Source organism: Ambystoma mexicanum, chromosome 11 (assembly GCF_040938575.1).
Source record: "Ambystoma mexicanum isolate Mex_15411 chromosome 11, UKY_AmexF1_1, whole genome shotgun sequence".
Classification (NCBI taxonomy): Eukaryota; Metazoa; Chordata; class Amphibia; order Caudata; family Ambystomatidae; genus Ambystoma; species Ambystoma mexicanum.
The window spans coordinates 1,477,280,726-1,477,305,622 of record NC_090934.1 but is presented as its reverse complement, the minus strand read 5'-3'; the positions used below and the strand labels follow the sequence as shown (position 1 = coordinate 1,477,305,622).

The 24,897-nt window shown below is 47.0% G+C and overlaps 1 protein-coding gene across 1 annotated transcript in view; it reads right to left on the bottom strand.

Annotated features, from left to right (window-relative positions):
• FURIN (furin, paired basic amino acid cleaving enzyme) overlaps nucleotides 1–24,897 on the bottom strand; it is a 369,732-nt gene that overhangs the window by 160,762 nt on the left and 184,073 nt on the right. Inside the window, exon 3 of the mRNA XM_069625185.1 lies at nucleotides 13,280–13,378. Within this exon, the coding sequence (XP_069481286.1) occupies nucleotides 13,280–13,378 (99 nt within the window). The remainder of the gene's footprint in view (nucleotides 1–13,279; nucleotides 13,379–24,897) is intronic.

The following is a 24,897-nucleotide window of genomic DNA, read 5'->3' as shown; positions in this document are numbered from 1 at the left end:
AAGGACCAACAACCCTTTAATGGAAGAGGAGAATCCCAACGCGGAGGTGAGCCTGATGTGAGCATGTCAGCAAGGGGAGGAGCCACACAAATCAACGCAGACGGAAGGAGGGAGACACCGTATGCCAGACGAGGAAGTGCACAAGACAGGAGAAGCAAAGGCCGTGCAGAGTGAACTGGAGCTGGAGGCAGAACCATGTACAGGATGTGGTGGACCCCGCTGCATCCAGGGATTAAGGTAGGACTGGATCCTTCAGTCTCTGGTTGAGAGCCAACGGAAGAGAGAGAAAGCTGAGACTAGCAGAACGTGAAGACCGCGAAGCATCCAAAAATGAAGCGCGGCAAGCCATGGAGAACACTGGCCTCAGACACTCAATAGAGCAAGCACGGCAACACAGCAGGGACGCACATTACCTAGGTCAGAGGGAAGGGAATGAGTGGAGTAGAGGGCAGGACTACCCTTGCCTCATCCAAGGGTCACCGTGACCCAAGAGAAAGAGACAAGGCAAAGGGTTATGGGAGCTTTAGAAACCTGAGCAGCACAAACATCCAGAAGGGTTGCAGGGACCTAAAAACACTACGAGAACCTGAAGCAGAGAGGGGTCACTGGAACCCTAGCGGAATGAGTGATATATTGGGCCAGCAGACCCCAAAGGAACCACAGGAGCAACAGAGGCCGAACTAAGAGTATATACCATGTGGCCACAGGAGCACCCAAAAGTTGGTCAAAGGGTAGAGAGATCAACCAAGTTGGTGGAAAGGGATTAGGGAAATATCCCACCACCTAAAGAATGTTTGTACATTTCGTTTTCACTTTTTCAAACTTTGGGAATCTTTGAGGGATAGACAGTCAAGAACGGTTTTCTTTGAGTGGAACCTTTGTTTACTTCTAACCATTGGATCCAGTCCAAGGAGGGATTCCTGGGACAGATGAAGATATCTTTGTGAGGAACCCAGAGTGCAGGGCACTCAAGCCATTTCTTTTACGTTTTAGTCCAGGGGTAGGGCCAGTTTAGTGAATAGGTTGAGAAGGAGGACTTTGGACTATAGACGAGCACCTTAGTTTGGTTAGGAAGAGAACTCCCTTTTGGCAGCAAGGTCATGGAGGCGCTTTTCTTTTAAATAAGAACTACGGTCACACATGCCCTCTGGTCCCAGTCCTCTTTCTGACTTGCCACAGTGCCCAGTATTGAGATGCTGGGAGAAAGTTGCTAGTGTGGAAGGAGGCAATTCAGCATTCAGAGCTAGGAAGGACCAAAATGGCAAACACTAAATGATGTGGATTATCTGGAGCAACCCATGGGCCTAATCCATGCACAGGCTGCAGAAAGCCCCGGGGAACTTTAAGGCTTAAGAGGGACAGGGGAAGGACAAACACTACATTGGGAAGAAATTGGAAGGTTCAAACGTTCTCAGGTAACGGTCACATAATATAAGGATGTTAAAATAAAAGATTGGTGTGGGGCTTGGCACTGTGAGGAATGGCGCCTAAACCACCTGCTGGCCAGGTACATGCACACATCCGCTAGACTTTCGTGGTTGCTTAAATCCTTCTGGACTTAAGTAGCTACTGATTAAGAATGCAAGGGCTCTGCGTGTGGACGCAGAGATCTGGTTTGGAAACGAAGACACGCTGCTCACAGCAGCACGGTTTCTTCCAATGGGTTTGGATCATAGGGCCATGTCCTACACTCCTGAAACAGCACATTAGGTGAGCAGTGGAGGTAACCACTGAAATGGCGTTTAACCTCCCGCTGGCCCGCTCCTCATTATTTGGCCATGTCTGCACATTATTTAATAACTGCAGGACTGAATTTTATTCTGTGTGCAAATACTTCAATTGTGTCTGCATGTTTGCATTTTAGAACTGTATCCACATACCAGAGGCACCCCTGATGAGGAAGCTATTCTGCCTACCACCGGTGCCATCAAAAGACATACAAGTGATGGACTGCCTTTTGCGGCCTCTGCCCCGGTCTGAGCCAGTCATGGAAATCCTATTGGCTGAGCAACACATCCATTAACCATTTAAGTTACCAATATCAAACTTTAACTCTCGGGAAGATGGTCTTCTTGAATCGAAGATAAGGGAGGTTAAATGAAGGACTGTCAAAGTTGAAGACATTTCAAACAAAGTAGCAGATTTTGAGAGGGCTTTCTCCAATCTTCAGAAAGAAACAGATGACTTAGAAAATTTCAGAAGATTAAATAAACTATGCCTTGTAGGTATGCCTGAGATAGTGAAGGAGAAGACCCTGTCCTCTTCTTGGGCAATACCCTACTTAAAACCATATGCTTGAATAGACAAAGTGTGCATCAGGTTAGTTCCAACACCGGTGACTCTGAGAAGAAGCCACGTCCCAGAGCCGCAATCCTGATTCCGGAGCAGATCCTACTGCAGACGATCATGAAGAAAGTGACCTGAGAGAAATTAAACTGTGTATTCGAAATGGTCATAAAATATTAATTGCACAAGATGCATCAAAGGCCACAGCCATGCCTAGGAAACAATTCTTATAATTGTGCCAGACTTTGAAACCACATAATCTGCGCTATGGTTTTGTTCATCGATAAACCTTGAAAGCAACCTTTAGTGGTTGCAATTCCTGGTTTGAGGATCCTGTAAACCTCAAAGAATTCATCCGCTCATGATGAAATGGATCGGTCAATCTTCTGAAACCGCTATGTAATCGCCTTCCGATAAGACCACTGTAGACCGTTAATTCTCCTTCAGTCCCCACTTCCAGCTTCCATTAATGTTTCTAATATACTTACGACTGTGCGTGCACATTTCCATGGCTATTTTATTCCAGTCGGAGGTGTAGAGTGTGAGGTCGTAGTAAATTCTTTGGGTACACCACACCCCCTATTCTGTCCTCTGCCTAGCTTGGACTCTTGTAGAGTTAGTACTCTTACTTCGCAAGTCATGTCATCCATCTTGTATTTCTTTGCTCTCCTGGTGCTATTCTGGGATGATTGCTGTCCAAGTCACCTTGTTGTTGGCCTTCACCAGACTATGTGCTGTCCTTGTTGATATGTGGAGGCAATGGATTGGCTTACTCTTGCATCAATCATTTACGCTGATATTGCTGTGCATGTATTGCTTAAATGTTTTAATATTATCACATTGCATAAATGTATTCTTAGAAAATGTTATTAATATGCATCTCATTGAACGTTCGGGCATTAAATAAATAATTCAGTCAAAAGGCACGATGCGCTTCCCCCCCATCTCAATACATTGAAACCTACATTTGTGTTCACAAGAGACACCGTGGTCTTCAGAAGGTGTAAAAGGGAAGAGACCATGGGGGGGGGGGGGGTTTCTCTACTCAAGCAGATGGTAAACGTAATGGGGTGTATTTTAGTTCACACATCTCAAATACAATAAACTGCATATTGAAAAATTAATTGTAATGGATACAGTTTCCGTTATAAACTTGTATAAACCTACTAACACTGGTCCATTATTTTGGGAATACGGGAAGAAAGTCTTGTTGAAATCATATCTTCTCAACGTAATGTTATGAGACTATAAAAAAGTTAATCTTTTGAGAGGTCGATGATCCAACCTTCATTTAAGATTAGAAGTTTATTGGTTTATGAGACAGAGGAGCCAGAGTCTGCGTCACATAGTTCATGTTATGTTATTTTGAATTTATATAGCGCCTTATGTACCATTGGTATGATCTCAAGGCGCTGGTAGGTTGAACGCCCTCGGGAACCGAAGTTCAAGTCAGTAGAGAGAGTAGAGAGTCATAATGTCTGTGTGGGCACCGGATGTGTGTGCAGCAGGTGCTGCATTCCTGCAATACCTGCTTCTTAGCGGTAGGTGTGGTGTGGGGAGGTCAGGAGTATGTGTTTGTTCTGGCAGGTAGTTACCCAGACCGGTTCTGGCTACGTTAGGCCTGAGGAAGACGCCGTGTGTAACCAGCTGTGTTTAGTTAGTATGATGGGGAGTATGAGGCAAATGATGGTATGAGAACAGCTATACCAAATGGTGGCATAGTATCGCTGTGTTCTAGTTGAGTGGTGGTGTAAACAAGAGAGTAAGCGTGGCAATGTGATATTGTTGTTTACTTTAGGTGCTTGAGATCGAGCACACTCCAAACCGTTCTGTGTGCTCCAACCGATCCATGCACACTCCAACCATTCTATGGACTTCGGTCGTTTTATGCACATCCGATCGTCCCATGCTCTCCAATCATTTGTGTAATTGTCCACTCTGTGCCCTCTATCTGTTCCATGAATTTCATCTGTTGTATGTACTCGCTCAGTTCTAAGCACACTATCAGTTCTATGTATTCCTTCTAATCCATGCACTTCGTCCGATCTATATATGTTATCCCTTCATCATTGGATCTGCTCATTTCCTAGTTATCCGTTCTCTATGCATCATCCATCCACCTCCTTGACCCATTTCATACATCCAGTTTCAGCTGTTCCATCCACATAAGTCATCCGTTCATCCACCTACTTCACCCGCTCCACCCATTCACCCGCTCCACACATTCACCCGTACATCCAGCTTCTTCATCTGTTCTACTCACTTCACCCGTTTCGTCCACACACTTTTCATTCCACCCGTTCCACCCATTCCAGTCGTTCCATCCACTCCACCCGTTCCACCCACATACCTCACCCGTACCATACACCCACTTTCTCTGTTCCACCCAGTTCACCCGTTCCACCCACATACTTCACCCGTTCCACCCACATACTTCACCCGTTCCACCCACACACTCGACCCGTTCCGTCCACACTACAACTGCTCCACACTCTACATCAGTTCCTTTCAGCATACTTGAGCCATTCCTGTCACATACACCACCCGTTCCGTCACATACACCATCCGTTCGCTCCACACTCTATGCCCGCTAGACACTCTACGCTGGCTCCACACTATACACCCTCTACACGTTCTACACCTGCTCCACACCCGCTCCAGACCCTACATTTGCTCCACACCTTACTTCCACTCCACACTCTACATCCAACTCAGCACCATACATCCGCTCAAAACACCCCAACACCCTACATCCGTTCAACACCCTACATCCGCTCCGCGCCCTCATCCGCTCCGCGCCCTCATTCATTCTGTGCGCTTTATCTGCACCACCGACTTCATCTGCTTTACCAACTTCATCCGCTCCACTGACTTCATCTATTCATCATGCACTATCGGTTCAAATCATGTCACTTGTCGCACGCACTTGATCCGTCCCATGTTCTCCATCTGTCCCATGCATTACACCCGTCACATGCGCTTGAATTGTCTATTCTATTTGTTCCATTTATACCATGTACTCTTACATTCCATGCCATATATCCGTTTCATGCACTCTACCTGTTCCGTGTACTCTGTGCACTCATCCATATCATGTATTCATCTTTCCATCCTCTCCACTTTATTCCTCGTCCATTTTGTTCCTCTCGTCCATTACAGTCATTTCATCCATTCCATGAATTCCAACCACTTTACTGCTTTCATACGATTTATTCTTTTTATCCACTTCACTGCTTTGTTCCACTTTACTCATTCTATTCTGTTTGTGCTTTTTAGTTTACAGTAGAGGTTATTCGTTCGATTTCTCGCTTGGAATTTTGATGTTGGATGGTTATTTATGATCTAGAGGTTTGGGCGAGTTGAATTGCTGTTGTCCACATTATTCCTCTCGTCTACTTTGATCCTCTTGTCCTTTACATTTATTTCATCCATTTCGTTAGTTTCAACCACTTTACTGTTCTCATACAACTAATTCTTTTTATCCACTTCACTGCTTTGATCCTTTTTACTCATTCTATTTTGTTTGTCCTTTTTAGTGTACCTTAGAGGTTATTAGTTTTCAATATCTCGCTCGGATCCTGAAGCTGGATTGCTATTTATGATCTAGCATTTTGGGCAAATGTCATTGAGGTGCTGTTGTCCAGTTTGAGTTAGGAGTCAGTTTTAGGGGGAAGAGCCATGCTTTCAGGAGTCCTCTAAACATCTCCTTTGTGCACAATAGGACATTATGCACGAGCCATACTCCCCAGAAGCCCATTGAGGCAGGACACATTCAGCTTCCTATAGGACCCCGAATGCCGACAAAAGAACAGGCTGCAGGATAGTGCAGCCAGAAGTTGGTTTCTCTTCCAGGCCACAGGCAGAAGCAACTGGTGGGCCAGAACGCTATGCGGGATCGTCCGTGAAACCCATTCTGAAAGGCGTCCCTACGATGCATGTCCCCTGAAAGTGGTTGACCTGTAACAAGACTAACAGTAACTGCCTGAAAACCTTGGCTGGGATTGCCCAACAAGTGTATAATCAAATCCAAGACTCACCCTAGTGCCAGAGCGATCAGAAGAAAACATTTCAATCTGATCTGGTTAAGGTGGTGTCCAACTACATGAGCTAGCAAATGTCAAGCCTCTTTAGTTGTAAACGGTATCGCCTTTCTTTGCAAGTAATTTTTCAAGGGTTCTTTGCGTGAATGTGCAAAAAATAGGTGCCTCGTACTATAAGGGATCTATCATGAGCAGAAAGTATATGCTTAAGGTCCTTATCTAACCGAAAATTATATCCGCGTAATTCTCCACAATACGCTCTTAATCGGAATACAACAATCACCAACATGTCAGATTACCAGGATAATGTGGAAATATTGTGAACACTAGTTAAACTGTGAAAACCAACAAAAATTATTTTCTAACTGTATATCCAACAATTTTTCTTGATGTTAAGAATTTTATTTACATGTGATTTTAGATCAAATGAGTATATATGTTTATAAATTGATGTAGTGTTTAGTACAAATACTTCACACTTAAATCAGACAAAAAAAATCAAAGAAATTTATATGATAAACTGTGTCTCAGAGAATTCTGTACACCACCGTTCATAACCTGCGAGTTAATGCGTGTGCCCCTAGTTGTATTCAGTCTAGTGCGAGGTACCTATTTTGTGCACAGTAATTAGATCTGGTAGTACAGATTCACAATAGAGCACTGGGAACGTTTATATTGAAATAAGTATGGTCTACAGAAACTAACAATACTTGAATCCTCGAGAGTGCACCTCTACATCCAACCTTGTTTAGTTCTTTTGTTGCTACACCGACTTTAGAGGGCGCACCATAACAAATAGCTTGAGTAGGAGAAATGTCCTTTTCAAAAATAGAATCTCTTACAAATAATCAATCGGAAACCTTATTGTTTTCACAAGAAGGTGCTACTAGAATACTAAATTTAATTAAAACAACTGAGAAAGAAGTTTCAACATCTGCCAAACCAGAAGATGAAGTCTTTCAGTTAGAAAGTCCTATTCAAAGAGAAATGAATCAGGAGATTACACGCAACTACCTTAGCCCAGTGCTACAGAGCCCAGCGCATCCCCAGAGGTCTACGAATATACCTAGAACTGACTCTATGCAAAGATAGCCCTGAGTTTGTTAAGAGGTGAAGATTAATACTCAATAAATGTTCACTGGGCCTTATAATCGTGACAATTGAGTAACTATCAAAATCTTTGATCACTTTGGAAGTTGACCTAGAAGCAACAAAAAAATCTCTCAGCATTCATAACCAAAGAAGAATAGGTACAATTACTTGAGAAGGTCAATACTAAGTTTGAAGATTACAAGAGTGAAATAGAATTAAAGAAAATTAGAAAATTCAGACGAGATACCCTCGACTACAAATTAGATAGTACTATCACTTGAAAGACCAGACAGAAAGTGGCAGACAACCATACAACAGAGGAAAGAGAACACCATCCTCACCACCTACAACATCCGACACCTCCAGCACTGAGAAAGACAACATTGAGGAAACTCCGGGGAACCAACAAGAAAAGACAAGGGATCCTAAGAATTTAAGTCAGACACCGAGCACATCAAAGTCAGTACCTACATCAGAACCAATGAGTTACTCTTTTTTAGACCGGGTCCGTGCAGACGAGGGAAAAAGGAAAAAAAAAATCCACCAAGGAAAGTAACCCAACCCACAAAGAAGACCTAGTAGTGATTATTTCTTCCTATAACTTAAGCAGATTTGAACAAGCAGCTCTGCAGAAGGGGATATCTTTTGTCCCGCATTACAATAGCTCTCTGCTTAAAGAGAAAATCTTCTTCAAACTTACAAGAAAAATGAAACTAAAACTGTTTTTCGACACAGTAGAAATAACAGATACAAGACCGGAACCAACATACTTAGAGATAAAACCGAAGAGTACCTTCTTACCAACTATACAGAACATAATGGACGCATTTCAGAAATTGGTTTTGAATGACAAAGAAATTAAAATTCCAAAGTAGGTCTTGGGCAAATTTGAATAACAGAGGAAAACAAGTGTTGTAGAGGCTATGGGAGAACCCAGAAATCATAAAACCAGCAGACAAGGGAGGAGCTTTGGTAATTTGGGACACCGAGAAGTATAAATCAGAAGTAGACCGACAACTCTCTGATCAAAATACCTACTTAGAAATGTACAACAATTCTACTCTGCAAGTCAGAACTAATTAAAACCATATTGGATGAGGCAGAAAATGATGAACTAATCACTCGCAAGACAAAAGCATTTGTAAAAAATTCACATCCAATTATGCCTGTAATGTATATCCTGACAAAAATCCATAAGAATTTACAGAACCCTCCTGGTGGACCAATTAGAGCAGCAACGAATAGCGTACTTGAACCATTAGCCCAATATGTGGATAAGATCATACAACCATTACTTCCAACCACTGTACACAAACATTACACAAAGTGGACTGGAAGCAGCAAAGTGGATGCTATTGAATACAAAAGGAAACTGTAAGAGCTGATCACATTTTTTTTTTGAAATTGTTGAAGATCATTCTTAACAACAACTTTTTTCCGATTCGAGGAGCACTTCTTTATACAAATATCGGGCACATCAATGGGTGCCGTGATGGCACCAAGTTAGCCAATATCTACATGTCGCACTTGGAAGAAACCCAAGTATTGAATAACCCACTTTGGAGAAGTAAACTACCATTTTTTATGAGGTACATTGATTTGGGATATGGAGAAGCACAGAGGAGGAACTTAACAGCTTTTTTCAGAATATGAACTCATCACCTAGAATTAAATTCACCTACAAATACAGCAAAACACAACTAGAATTCCTAGATGTGTTAGCGTATTGCAAAGAAAACAAATTGGAAACTGTTTTCACAAAAAGTGCAGATAGGAACAGCATATTACTTGCATCAAGTTTTCATCCAAGGAATACTATCGAAAGCATCCCTCGGAGACAACTATTGAGATATAGACGTATAATCTCCGAGGAAGAAGAGTTTGAGAGGAAATCAGTGGACCTCATGAAAAAGTTTCTGGCACGAGGCTATGATCAACATAAAATCCAGATACAATCTGAGGAAGTTAAGAAAATGACGAGAGGAACAACATTGAAACCAAGTGCCAAAGCAACTGGTACGGATTTGGTTTATGTCACAACTTACCCGCAACAGAGTAGTCAAGTGAAGACAATTGTGAAGAAGAACTGGAAGTTATTATCGCTTGATCCCGCATTGGCTACATTGTTTCCAACACCTTTGTTTGCATGCAATAAAAGTAGAACTATTTGTGACTTCATTATTAAATCCGATTTTAGCCACAAAAGATGCATTACACCAGGGAATTAAAAAGGTACAATACCGTGCAACAATGTCAATCACCCGCACAAAGGACAACCCATACCTTTGAAACCTACGTCAACATGTGACACCACTAATGTAATCTATGGGATTAAATGCCCTTGCGGATTGTACTACGTGGGTCTAACAGGAAGAAAGGCAAAGATCAGATGGGGGGGGGGCATAAATCAAACATCAGGCAATCCTCACTAAAGTCCCCAGTAGCGACTCACTTCAGAGAACAAAAACACACAGTGGCACAAATCTAATTTTTCATTCTGGAACATGTGACCTTGCCTAAACGTGGGGGTAACTTAACTAAACCTCTACAACAGAGTGAACTATATTGGCTTGACAGACTCGCTGCACCCAAAGGGGATGAATTAAGACTGGGACCTGAGCTGCTACCTACAGTACAAATGAGACATGCCATGTATGTCTGATGGGGACTTTCTGACAACTCAATGTTTATACAAAAAGTTAACAGAGAATTGAGATCGAAACATGCCTCCTAGAACATACTGCTATGTAGTTGAGAAAGATGTATTTTATTCTGTAAATTTACTAGAAAATTATTCATGGAATAAGTATGAATTAGGAGACTATAATGCGTATGTGTACCCTATGACTATTACATCTGATCACGAGTGTGCTACAATACAGCGCAAGGAATGAACAGCATACCTGTGCAAATGTTTTTGTTGCAATGGTTATCGGTGAAGAAATGTATGCACAACAATTGTATTGTATATTTATAGAGCGCACCTGGCCGTTAAGCAACTGAGTGCTTGCAGAAAATGAAATCTTGAGTTACAGGTACATAAATAAGTTACATTTCTTATGTTACAGGATCATATATCAAACATTTCTTATGTTACAATGTCGGATGACTTACAGGTGAGATATGTTATAGTTGCAAGTATTTTACAATAAATGTACAGAGTATTTAGTGCAGTGGAGGCATTTAGCAGTCGTTGGTGTTAAGCCAGAGTTTGACGTTAGCTTTGAACACATGGAAGGAAGGGGTGGCTCTGAGTGCATCTGGGATGGGGTTCCAGAGATGGGCTGCTAGAACTGGGAAGCTGGACCCACCAGCTCTTTTCAGTTTAAAGTTGGGGATTTTGATGCTGTTTGAGCGGGACTTTCTGATGGGTCGTTCAGAGGTGTGCTTTGTGAATTGTTCTGTGAGGTATGTAGGTGCTTTGTTCTTCAGACAATTGTTTGTCCCTATTAAGAAATATACAGTAGGTGACATGCGTACAGTTACATATGCAGGCCCTATCTTTCAATAGAATGGTCAGTATCGAGCTAAATCAGAATTTGATACCAACAAAAAGCTCAGTAACACACAAAGATGGCGGACGTAGCTGCCCAAAAAAACGAATGAACACAGTCGCGCTAGATGTGCCTAAAGGAGGAGGTAACACGGAAGTACACAAACTTAATTGGAGCCGGTAGGAGAGACAAGAGCGGATTTACGGGCATAGACTCACACGTCTTGTACGTATGAGAGAAGGGACATATAGTGTCAGAGTGGCGCGACAGGCAAGAGGAAGGGGAGTATTCAAAGTGAGTTAACACACCAGAGGCGTTTTGCAGAAGAGAAAGCAATTACAGCATCGAAATATAGGCAACAATCACGAAGCGAAAGGGACCGATTAAGCGCGTATTTTGGAGAATTACGCGGATATAATTTTCGGTTAGATAATGACCCTTAGCATATACTTTCTGCTCATGATAGATGGAGCTTGGAGACGCATATGCAATTGAGAAAATAAAGCTGCAGAGTGCTCTAGTACTTCGCACAGACAAATTTTGAATCTGGGGACCATCTTTACCACCAAAACAAGGTAGGACCATAGAAATGTCAGAACCAATCATAAAACATTAATAATTTTGATTGGCAATTAATATGAGATTTACGAATCTCATTACAGCAACATCTTTTCAGAATGCTCAGTGAAGAAGAACTGGCACGTCCCACACTAACCCAGTCCCAACGACCTAAACAAGCAAGTACATTTAGTTCAAAATAAGTGTAGTTAGGAACAACTGAAGTAGTAGGGAGCTTGTAGTGGGGCACAGCGCAGATTTATGCGACTGATCCCACACAAACTACATTTTGTAGAGGCTAACAGAAATACCACGTTTGTAATCAGGATATGTTTATTTACAGATTCCTCCAATAAAAGAGAGGAAGGACTAATCAGTGGCCCAACCCAGTCACAGGTTAGTGCAGATTTGTTGCTTACTTGTTGACAGGTTTTTCTAAAATAAAACCTATATAAATTAGATTTGATACACAGCACTTAAACCTATTTTTCTGTTTAAACTTACAAAACTTTAATATCCAGATAATCCTTACCTGAAGAAGGGCAAATTGACACCCGAACCACGTAGTAAAGAATAGGGATACAGCACTCACCAACCTATCAGATTACCAGGATAATGTGGAAATATTGTGAACACTAGTTAGACTGTGAAAATCAATGACATTTATTTTCTAAATGATTTATTTACATGTGATTTCAGAGAAAATGAGCGAATATATTATATATATGTACTGTTCGGTACAAATACTTCACACTTAAAGCACAAAAAATCATATAAAGAAATATATATGGTAAGCGGGGTCTCAGAATTCTCTAAACCAACGTTCATAACTTGTGAGGTAATGCGCGTGCCCCTAGTTGTATCCAGTCTAGTACGAGGTACCTATTTTTTGCACAGTAATCAGATCTGGTAGTACAGATTCACAAGGGAGCACCAGGAAGTTTTATATTGAAATAAGTATCGCCTACAGAAACTACCAATATTTGAATACCCGAGAGTGCACCTCTACATCCAACCTTGTTTAGTTCTTTGCATGGATGACCAAATGTCCTCTCCTACACCAAGCCACAGTTCAAGCATTAGCCCTCTGGAACAATCTACCCAGTCATATCAGGTCAGTCGTCAAACACCCCACTCTGCTCTGCTCAGCAAGGCATTTACATACGTGGTTATATGGATCCTATAGGACTCAACTGAATGCAGGGCTCTCTCAAGTCTGCCTCGAGACACCTCTGTCCACAGGCCTTTCACTAGCCACATGGGTCGGCTTGTGTTTTGATTAACAAATGCTTGCTGAAACATGCATAAGGCGATGCCCAACACATACGCGCCTAGAAACACTTGTGTACAGGCGCGTTATAAATGATATATGGTACATTCCTTGGAGGCAGCACTCAAACACATTGTGATTGGCACGGTGCCATCGTCTTTCTTCTCAAATATATTTCTCTATATCTCAACTTTCGTTCATTTCATCCCACTCCTCTTCATTTCCGCTTGGCCAAACATTTGGATTCACTTTTCACTCCTAATTTGCTCCCTTTTTGGTATTTTTTCTTACGTTTTAGGAGCTCTTTTATTTTCGTGCAATTTATTTTATTTATTGTGCATTTCTAAGGCTATTATACAACACGAAATTGTGCTTCAAAGGGCAGACTCCTGGGAAGCAGCGTCCCACTCAGCGACTCGAACCTGCACCAAACAGCAAACCTCTTGGGAAGCAATGACAGGAGCCACACACAAAGCAAAGGTCCACCCTTGAAGGGCAGAGACACAGACGGAACGTCTGCCTCCTGCGCTTGCACTTACCCGCGGCTCCTTCTCCAGCCGGAGGTTGTGTGTTCTATGAGGGGACAACGACCGCTTCGTTACAGCACGGTGATGAAAATGATAATAATCGCCAAAGATCTAAAAAGGAAAAACAAAAAGGGAAAATGTAAATATTGCACAATACAGAGCTAATACAATACCAAAGCAATGCCCCTCCCCTGACACTGTACAGAACCATACTGTGGTGATGTCCACTTTAAGTCGGTGAACCATGACCACGTTCATGGCGTGTTCCCAATAAAAGAGCCTCATGCCGGCACATGCGGCGGCACTGTTCATACGGTAACACTTGTAGAGGAGGTCCCAGACATGGCCTACACCCCTTCCCCTCATTTGAGGTACCAGGAGTGCGCTCACCAAGGTATGCGACGTATGAAGAGCAAATGAACCTACAAAGAGCTCCACTGGGACTCTGCCCAGTATAATTCAGAAGATCCATACCTGTTGAAGCACCCATAACCAGACAACCCCGGGCAGCACGGTACCCTATCAGACAGCCATACCAGCCGCTGATACAAAATGAGGAGTACCTACACACGGTCCACGAAGAGACCCCAAAAGCCTTAATGGAAGACCAGTGGAAATGACACAAGGGCCTGAACAGATCAGTGAAGAAACAAAAGCAGCTATCGAAGTTAACACGCCAGTGCAAGTAACTACGAAATTGAATGGAATAGGCACAGAGAGGAGACAATGTTACAACGCCAGGAAACAGTGTTACGAGCCAAGATGGAAGCAACCGTCCTTTTAACCGTGTGTAAATAGGCTTGAAACGCAAGATGCTAAGAAATAGATACAACTTGCAATGCTTAGTAGAAGATAGAGGGGCAAGCACCAACCATATATCTACCTCAATAAGGCACATTATACAAGTGCGACTCCATTTTGTAAAAGCAGAAATGTACCCAGGCTGCCAGAGGCCTGACAGGCCAAGTTTCGTAACCCAGCCAAAGGCAAGAGAAGGAGCCAAATCGAAACTCAACAAAGAGCGGCTCATGCATAGGAAATCGAGGTCAACCAGAGAAAGGGAGGTGAGCGTCAGCTAATAAGACTCAAACTTCAGAGGGTACCAGCCTGCCTCATAAAGGTCGAGATAAGGGGGGCCCAGGCAGGTGGCTAGGCCGACACAGAATTAAATGCACTAAAAGCTGGAAACTGAAGCAGATTCATGGTGAACTAACACGTGACCAGCCAGGCGCGAAGAAGTACCACCGCCTGATGTCATCCAGGACCCGAAGATGCCATAACCTTTCCCGATAAGAGACTACAGTTTCGAGGCCATCCTTTGCCAACTAATTGACACGTCGCCCTAAACCACTGATTGATGGAAGGGAGGCAGGGTGAAACTTGGGACACCAGGCACAGGGGTGTCCATTCTGCATGCTGCCAATTAAAAGTGGAAATGTATGTCTAGGGGCGTAACTTGCCCAATCACAATGGACCAAGTTATCTGGAGTCCTATAGATAGTAGAACCAATGAGACCTCGTACTTATGATGACGACAATCACGTGTGATGTAGTGGGATGGGCGTAGACGCCCACCAGATAAGAGTTATCCAATCTGCATGCTCTATTATCATATACAGATATAACACCTATACTTAAGTTACCTTTCCTAACCAATTATATTGCATGGTGATTTTTGTAAAATTAGATGTCAATGAGGACGAGTTTTTGGCATAAAAGTGACTGTTCAACTGAAGTTTGAGGAAGTCGGAGCGAGACAGGTGATCGCAATGCTGCTGATTTCCATTTGTTTCCCTGTTTGATGTACTTGTCATTAAACGGACTTCCCTTTGACTACTTACTGAGTCCTCATTATTGAGTCGTGTTGGAGTAAGTGAATCCTGCACCCCCTGTCTTCACATCGTGCAGCTATCTTGTCTTACAAGTTCTGGAGGGTGAGCGCTGACCAATGGGCCCGTGAGCGAATTCCTCTCCTCGTGGACACACTGTGCTCACAGCCCTGTAAACAGTTGGTCGGTGTGATAATGGAGCAAGCCACAGCACGTCTGACCCTGCTTGATGCCCCTCCTCCAGAACTGTATTACCCTGCCTCCTAAAGGAAGAAAGCGGCATCGAGACCAGGTTTGTGCGTAGGAATGTGGAGGGTAACGGTTTAGGAAAATTGCCTCATTAAACTGAGGTGTTCAACGTTCTTAACTTCGGAAAGGAGTCTTTCACATTTATGTTCAGAGTTTAGGAAACTGGTGGCTTCTCCTGAAGGTACATGTGAACGTGCCTGGGAGTTCATGGCAGTGCATAGGAGCACTAGGTCGGTTATGGCAAAGAGGTGATGGCTGCAAGGTTTGGAATTAATCCTAAAATCTGGCATTGCTCTGGGCAACGCTCCAGACCATCATTCTTCTCTTGGAGGCCTCCGATGCTGATCAATAACAGCTTGTGTGCAGCGTATGAGCTGCAGCGTCCCAAGCCCGCCACGCTACCCATTCAGTTGCCATGCGACCGGATGGAGGCGGACAAAACGCGCACACCTTCATTACCCGGGGCGGCTAGAGCTCGGCTGAAAGGTCAGAATAAAAAGAAAACCCATTTCCATAACTAGCAATTTCAGAATGCGTCTGATGCCCAAATGACTCTCGAAATGATACGTTCTGAAGTGAGCGGCAATCTCCAGCAGGCGCGCGGCCTGGTTTATTCGGTCTCAATCAGCAGTTGGGCAAATAACACGGCATGCAGTTTCCCACTCAACCCCCACTCTGAAATGAGCCGCTTTAAACAGAGGAACAAGGGCAGACGACAAAGGTCCCGGGAAGGCTTACGCAAGAAGGCCTTCAGGCCAATGCTTCAAGGGCCCTCCGAGGATACACGACCCCCTCCTGCCGCTTCCCAGATCAGACACACCAGACGCACATGCTATGCTGCCTGCCCCCTGCGTGCTGAGGAAAGGTCACCTGCCACGGAGCTTCTAGAAGCCTTTCCTGCGGTGGGACTGAGAAACCTCGGCATGCCGCAAGAAACTGAAGGAAAACTGCAGAAAAAGCAAGCAACGTCGCAAAATGGCAGAAGGAAATCAGGTTTGGGAGTTTAAGAACACTGAAGTCAAACAAGTGGCGAGGCATTTGCATAGGCAGCAGGTTGACGTGGGTTTTACTACGGCATTGCCTCCAAAATATGCCACTTACCATGGGCCTGCTGCACCCCCTCCCCCTCCCCCGACCCTCCACAACACAACACAACACGGCACAGGAGGAGGTCCTCCTCCCCCCTCCAGCCAGCCTGGTCTACAGAGGTTTTTATCAGAGGCGTAGCCAGGATTGTCTAGCAAACGGGGCCTGAAGCTAATGTAGTTGGGCCCACGGAACACACATGCCCACACAGCGCTGCTTGGGCCTTGCCCTGTCGACGCCTCAGGTGTTTATATCATTATACTGCTCCCAGAACACGTTGGGCCGGATGTGTGGTGGGCAAGAAAGCCACCTCCGGCACATTGGATTGTGCTGTTCCTTTCCTTGGGGGTCCGGGTCATCTCCTGTAAAGCTCCCAGGGAAGCACCCAAGCGTCAAGTCCCCCCCCCCCCCCCCCATCACATCTTTTAGGTTCCCTCTTGACATAGAAGGCCTCAGTACAAGTGACGCAAGACAACACGCGCCCCCCGAACCCACAGGATTGTATTTCAGGCGCCCCCTTAAAGCGGGCGATCCAGCGCACTTCATTACCCACCACATGGGACCAATTACCGCCTTCCAGCGGCGGGCAAATATGCCTGCTGAGACAGACACAGGTTTGCCAACTGTAGTGCACTCACATCAAAGTGCTTTGACTCCATAACCTGTGGCCGGAGGCACTACATCACCTGGAGAAGGGGCCCTGTTCCCAGCACAAGTATCTTAGAAACACCCACCCTACCCGCTGCACTGGTTTCCTCGTGCGAGTGGCGAGCAGAGAGGCCACTAGTTTGTGCCGAGGGTTGCTGAGGCCAGAGACCACACAGCAAAGCCTGAGTAGACCGGGGGCAAGGCAGTCACTTGAATGGGCACTGGGTATTCCTAGTAGACCGAGGGCAAAGAGGTCACTTGAATGGGCACTGGGTATTCCGAGTAGACCGGGGGCAAGGCGGTCACTTGAATGGGCACTAGGTATTCCTAGTAGACCGGGGCAAGGCGGTCACTTGGGGGCAATGGATATTCCGAGTAGACCGGGGGCAAGGCAGTCACTTGAATGGGCACTGGGTATTCCTAGTAGACCGGGGCAAGGCGGTCACTTGGGGGCACTGGGTATTCCGAGTAGACCGGGGGCAAGGCGGTCACTTCAATGGGCACTAGGTATTCCAAATAGACCGGGGGCAAGGCGGTCACTTGAATGAGCACTGGGTATTCTGCGATCACCCACAAACCCACTCAGGACAGTTTAGAAAAGACACTCCAGCGCCCTCAACATGTTGAGGCTGGCTCCACTCCAGTGTTCCGATGCAGAATGGGATGGGTCTGAAACCTGCGGCCCTCCAGGGGAACCCTCCCCGCTCACGGAGGTGGCTCGGGCTGATGGCGTCTCAGGAGAGCCGAAGGTTGCAGACCCCGGCACTACAAAGGAATAGCCCCAGGGAGCTCAGCGCTTCCCAAACACCAAACCTAGGACAGCGGCTCCACTTCCCAGGAGAATTAAGACTACAACACGGAAATGCATGGCGAAAGACCATACATTTTGCCCAATAACTTTCAGTGCACTGCACTAAACGTTCCCTTAAACAGCAGGTGCAAGTGTTTGGGGGTGTGTATTGTGTGTGGGAGGGGAGGTGGTGATGGGTTTTGCGGGGAGTGGGTGCAGGCCAGCAGGGAACATAGTTCCACTACTTCTTTTCGTACACTTAAACCCCAGGTGCAGAGTCACACACAGTTAATTATTCGATTAACATTTATTGAGAGAACGATACAGATTGAAGAGCGCCACTATCTGGCGGGCAGAGGTTCTACAGATCTAGGAGCACTCATTGCCCACATCCCCGCTCCAGGCGCATGCATTGCCCACATCCCCCGCTCCAGGTGCATGCATTGACCACCCCCCCAAACCCCTCCCCTGGCTAGGCTCTCTCATTGCCCACATCCCAGCTCCAGGCGCACTTATTGCCCACATCTCCCAGCTCCAGGCGCACTTATTGCCCACATCTCCCAGCTCCAGATGCACTCATTGCCCACATCGCAGCTCCGGGCGCATGCATTGCCCACATCCCTGCTCCAGGCGCTCTAGGTGCACTTATTGCCCACATCCCCCGCTCTAGATGCATGCATTGCCCACATCCCCCACTCTAGGCGCATGGATTGCCCACATCCCCCACTCTAGGTGCACTTATTGCCCACATCCCCCGCTCTAGGCGCATGCATTGCCCACATCCCAGCTCCAGGTGCATGCATTGACCACCCCCCCACCCCCCACCGCTAGGCTCTCTCATTGCCCACATCCCCTCTCCAGGTGCATATATTGCCCAAACCCCTAACCCCGCTCTAGGTGCACTCATTGCCCACATCCCCCACTCTAGGCGCATGCATTGCCCAAATCCCAGCTCCAGACGCACTCATTGCCCACATCCCCGCTCTAGGTGCACTCATTGCCCACATCCCACCTCCAGGCGCATGCATTGCCCACATCCCACCTCCAGGCGCATGCATTGCCCACATCCCACCTCCAGGCGCATGCATAGCCCACATCCCACCTCCAGGCGCATGCATAGCCCACATCCCAGCTCCAGGAACATGCATAGCCCACATCCCAGCTCCAGACGCACTCATTGCCCACATCCCAGCTCCAGACGCACTCATTGCCCACATCCCAGCTCCAGGCGCACTCATTGCCCACATCCCAGCTCCAGGCGCACTCACTACCCACATCCCCCGCTCTAGGCACACTCATTGCTCACCCCGCCCCCACTCCCCTCCCGCCAGGTGCACTCATTGCCCACATCATCCAAATGCCCACATTACCATCTAGGCGCACTCGGCTCCCACATCACCTCACGCTGTACCCACCCGCTTAAGGGCCCTTTGTATGCACCACTTGTCCCTGGACTGGCCTGAGTGACATGCAGAGGCAGCAGGGCAGCGAGTGCTCTGCAAACACTCCTCTGGCACAGCCGCGCTCATCTCGGGCCTGCACGCGCTCGGTCACGACAGAGAGACGCCCGCCCCCACCTCCCCCGCCCACCGTGGAGTGACAGGTCTGTGCACGACTCTGGAATATTAATGGCCCGGTGCGGGTTAGCAGGCCTGCGAGCCATGTGCCCCATTGTGAGAACGAGAAGTCTGACAGCATCTTCACATCTGTGTGGGAGCGAAGGCAGCGGCGCTTCCATGGTCAGAAGACAGAGCCCCCAGCGCGCGCAGAGCCCCCAGCGCGCGCCTTAGCTTCAGAAGGCCGAAGAGCGATGCCTTCCAAAAGCAGCCGCGCCAAAGCCAGCAGGTGCCGCCTTCTATGCAGGCGCGGGGAGGACGCGTGCCAGCAACCCCTGCAATGCGCCACGTGGCCGCCAGATGCCAACAGGTGGCACGTGAGGAGAGCATCTGGGCATAGGATGAGAATGTATCAACTGTTGGCTTTGCCAATGCTCGTTTAACAGGACCTCATTGCAAGGTCTGCTTTTAAATCTAGCGGTTGGAGGAGCACACGTCTGATCCATGTGTATTACACCAGTAACATGTACAGCTGTAACTACGCCATTCACTGTCAGACGACTGCTTTGCAATGACACTGGCAGCTACTTGCAGCCCAAAGATTAGTGTTACTGCTTGATAAAGCTCACTTAAGGAGATCCCAGTAGGATGAGCTTCCGGCAGCCAATGGGTGGGTAAATAACCAAACACCTACAGGCTGTGTGTCCCTTCTCATATCCCCCCTCCCCCCACCGCCTCCACTGCAATAGTCCGGATAACAGGCTGCTCCTTATTTCCACCTAATTGCCAAAACCAAAAAGGCAGTAATGGTGGAGGCTTTTGGTTCTTAGTTAGGCAACACTCTGCCCTGTAGTGATCCATCCAGGAAGCGCCGTTTTCACGTTTCCATCAGAATAATGGGGGGCTAAGCACCTGCTGCCAGGCGCAGAGCCAAATCCTGACATTTATTCAACCCACCATCCATTGTAGCTAATGATGGCAGTGCCAATGAATTAGGCAAGAACGAACATCCAGCACCACTTTGGTTCACAAAGCCGTCAAGTGCATTAATGATTATTTAAGGCCCAGACACTTTGGTGCCCCGAGTGTTCCGCTTTGGAGTAGCTCCGTTCCAGTCCCCAGCAATGGGGGGTCAAACCTATCCTGTTGCCAAGGGTTAACCTCAGTAGGAATAAACCCCAAGGAATGTGGGCTTTTAAGGTTGCACGGGTTGCTCCGCTCCCTGATCACACATTCCTCTTTGCGTCATAGCCAATAATATAGGTTTAAAGATCTGACGTAGCTCAGAGCAACAGAGCGCTGTACAGGGCACAGATCCAATGCATCAGTCACCAAGTAAACACCAACGACCCAAATAAAATGGGAGCTATGCACGCAGCTTGGACCGGTGACCACTTGGAATGGATTGCGGTAAAGGTTTAGTGCACAGGTATTTGGTGGCACTTACAGGCGCTAGTCAACCTCGCCACATTATCCCGACGTGCTCTCATGTCATGTCATGTACATGTACGAGGCCTGTGGCGAGTCGGAAGGACACAGACTGAGGACAGGCGTCCCCACACTATGGGTGACCCCTACCTATGTTACTAAGGTGCTCGTCAGTCAGTGGGGAACGTCCAAAGGAAGTCGGAAGCTGTCCAAAACTACCCTTAAATGACCCTACCACTATGAAAACTAACGTCGACCAGAAGGATGACTCTTCTCCAGAGTGTACTTTTAGTACCGGTCTTTAATACACAATCCACAAATATTCTCTCGGGACGTCTTGGCTCAGTCTCTTTAGTTCCTCCAATGGGTTACTGAGTTCTCCTCTTTGGGGATCTCTTATGAGGTCTATATACCGGGCTGTGGATCTCCGCGTATCTTTGAACGGCAATATTGCTCGGTTGTGCTTTCCGTCTTGGGTAATAGTTATTTTGGCCAACTTGTTTTTGTATGTTGGTCAACTGCCTAGCTCCTCGAAGCTGCAGGTGTCATCTTTCCCACTCTATTACTCTTGTACGTGATGTATTCTCTCACTAGACTTAAAATCTGCACCTGCTTTGTTTCGAGCTTAATTTCATCTCAGCTTCTACTGAGACTAGTTCCTGTTGGTAGAATGATTCCCTTCGGCTTCCCGTTTTCACAGTTACATTCGTTCTTGAAGGAGAACGTCTTCTCGGGGGACTTCTTCCTTAGGCAGCCTCTCTGGGCTCATGAAACGCCGGCGCCTTCTCTTCTCTGGTGTCCATTTCCTCCCGGTGTGCCCCGCTGCTCGACTGTGCAACCTTCTGTTGCCGGTGGTATCTGCAATGGACCCACTGTCCAGCACGGTTTCGCCACCACCTTCTCCTGGGGTCCTGCCCTCTCAGATTCTTGCGCTTCGGGTCCCCTGTAACACTGGCATCCCACTCTGCAATATCTAGCTTGAAACGGAGGGGCTCTCCAGAAGTTACGCAGCGCGGGCTTCCCCAGCTTGTGTATACTAGCCACTCTCTCGTTCATCTCTCTCCAGATGCACGCTCCTTAACGTACTCGTCCTAGTGGATTGGGCATTCTGATTTACAGTGACATTATCTTTTCCCATGAGAAGAGAATTTATTAGGAGTTTCTTCGTCCAAGTCCTGATACTTAACAGTTGCTGGTATTTTAAAACATTTCATGTAGGTCATAATATGCCCAGCTTGCGGGAGTGCCTCTTGGGAATGGGAGACTTTGACTCCCAAGGCAGAGTCCTCTACCCCTAGCGAGGCACGACAAATCGTGGGAGCCCTCCCCAGAAGGGAGCCCTTCCTTTTGAGGCTAGGGAGGTGAGCCGCTATGAGATATTCCCCCTAGGAGTGGCGGTAAGGGGGACCTCACAGGGAGAGACTCCGCTTCCATCAAGGAACTCCATGACCCCCCCCCCACCCCCCCACACCTCTCCCCTTTCATAGGAGTCTCTCATAGCTTCAGGCCCTCGGACAAATCAGCCTGAACAAAGTACTGCTTGCTATCGTAATGTTAATCACATCATACACCTTGAAGCCAACAACACGAAGAACAATGAGTGAGTAATGACGAGTGCTCTAGAGAAAGGATGAAAGGACTATGGTCCTATGCAGCTGCTGCAAGTTAAAAGGGAAGAAGGGCCAACCTCCGGAGGACCTGCGAGTTTCAAACATGCAAAGACGAAAAAGATGCTGAAACCCAGGGGTCCTCAATCAAGAGGATTCAACCAACCGGCAAGAGAAGAAAGCACAGAGGGCAGGAGGCCATACTACGTATGCTCACGGTTATAAGGGGTGGCGTTACCCCAGAGAGGCGGACCTTGCGGTCCTTGAGCTACACCGAGACCGCTGAAGCATTTGCTCCACAGAACCGCGAGAGAACAGACGAGGAAGAAGGAACGAAAGCCAATCCAGTGACGCAGCCCCATTCAAAAGGAGGTAATGCGAGAGCACGAGACCCAGGAGAAGGGCGAACACTATAATTGCAAGAACTGGGCAGGTCACAGTTACGAAGACTGACGTAACAAGTGTAGTAATCAGATGTGTGGCAAAACTAAGGAGGGTGAAGATAAACACTGGGCCATTCGTTCTCATTTCAGTACTAAGAAGAGTGAAGATAACTACGGGGTTAAACATTCTCGTCCCAGTAGCAAGACAAGTGAAGAAAATAGATAACATGAGAAAGCGACAGACACCACGTTACAGAGACTGCAAGTTACCGTTGAGTAGAAGGCTAAAAGCCCCAAGTTGAGAAACCAAGGGCCACTTCGGAGGTGGAAGAGTGCTCTACGAGAATTGAAGGAACTTGTTCAGGAAATTACCACAAACTCTTTGAAATTAAGCTGTTCAAACCGACAAAGATTGTGCACAAGAAGACGTGATTGTCATGGACTGCTTTTGCCATTTTATTTAATCATAGGGTCGGGCTCTACCAGTTTTGGACGGAGGACGACTCTTGCTTAGGACTACAGTGTTGACTATGAGCACCCCAGTTAGTTGAAAATGGATGAGCAAATTCGCCCCCTCGTATAAAAAAAAGGTACATGACACGGAAGGAGGACAGGAGATGCCGTGAACGCTCATCCTCTTTCGGCCTAATTCCTCGTGCTCCAAAAATTGATAATTGTGTCAAGAGGTACCCACTCCGCCAGCCCTACAAATCAGGAGTGGTACAAATCTTCCCTAGAGTGGACGAGAAGCCTCAGGCTGCAACTAAAGAGACCTCAATTGACAGTATTGACTAAGCGCTGAGAAGCCAAAGTCACTGACGTAGTTAGAGACACCACAACATAGCAGCGCTAGACATGAAGCACGAGTGCCATCCGCACATCGGGACACAAACACACAACCAAACACATGTTTCAGGGAGGCTGTTCCAGAGGGAGGCACGAGCCGAAGAAAGATCTCCCACCAACTCGTTGCTTGGAGAAGGGACTGGCCCTGAGGGAGTTGGAGGCGGATGAGTGAAGAGCTCGAGAAGGAAGATATTTAGGAAGAGAGAGTTGAACGTATTGAGTCCCCAGAAGGCCTTGTGGACAATGCAGAGGGTTTTGAATGTAATCCTTGCAGCCACTAGGAGCCACTGGTAGCCAGTGTAACGATTGCAGTCCTGAGAGATACAGGCCCTGGGCTTGACGCCAAGGCAAGTCTTGCAGTCCTGTTCTGGATGAGTTGCAGAGGGCGGAGAGTAGAAGCGGGCAGATTCTGGAATCGTTTTGAACATGAGCAGGAGACACTTCTCAGGTGTCCCTGCCTGGCTTTTGCACAGCGACCCCCCCCCCCCCCAATAGTGTGCAGAACAGCTGCAGCCCCTCCCATCAGAATGTAGCCAAGAAACTGCTAAGGATGGGCCATTAGTAGGAATGCTTGTAACATCACATTACCTTTCATAGGCGCGCCCCCCCCCACACACTTTTGTCTGTGGCCCCCTCCCCTACTTTTATCTTTGGCCCCCTCTGTGCCACTCATAAATTGGATTCCTGGAGAGGCAGTGGTGCTGGCTCTGGGTCTGTAGTCAGAATGGCGATTATCGTGATAGGATCCTGCTGACCGAAGGAGGGCTCTTGCGTCGCTTCCCCCCACACCCCCTCCTCACACTCTTCGCGAGCAGCACTGCCATTCGGGGCCAGACAGCCATTCGCTGTCCAAGCCGGGCCCCCATCTGATTAATGGGCCGGAAAGGAGAGTGCAAAGCGAAGGCACTAGTGGTGCTCACATGCTGCGCCCACCCGGGCCCAGGGGGCCACGCAATGCAGCTCAGAGCTGTGCAACGAAGTGGGGGTGGGTGGGGAACAGCTGCAATGACCGCAGAGCTGAACAAAGCCAGGGGTCGAAGTGCACAACAAAGAAGTTGTAGAACTGTTCCCCCCAGGCGTCCTCCCCCGCCCCCCAATCACTGACGCCACACCCACACCGGCCCCCTCCGCCACCCAAATCCCATGCTTGGGTCCTGCCCGTCATCCATTCCCCTCCCTAGAACGGTTTTACAACAGAAAAAAAGGAA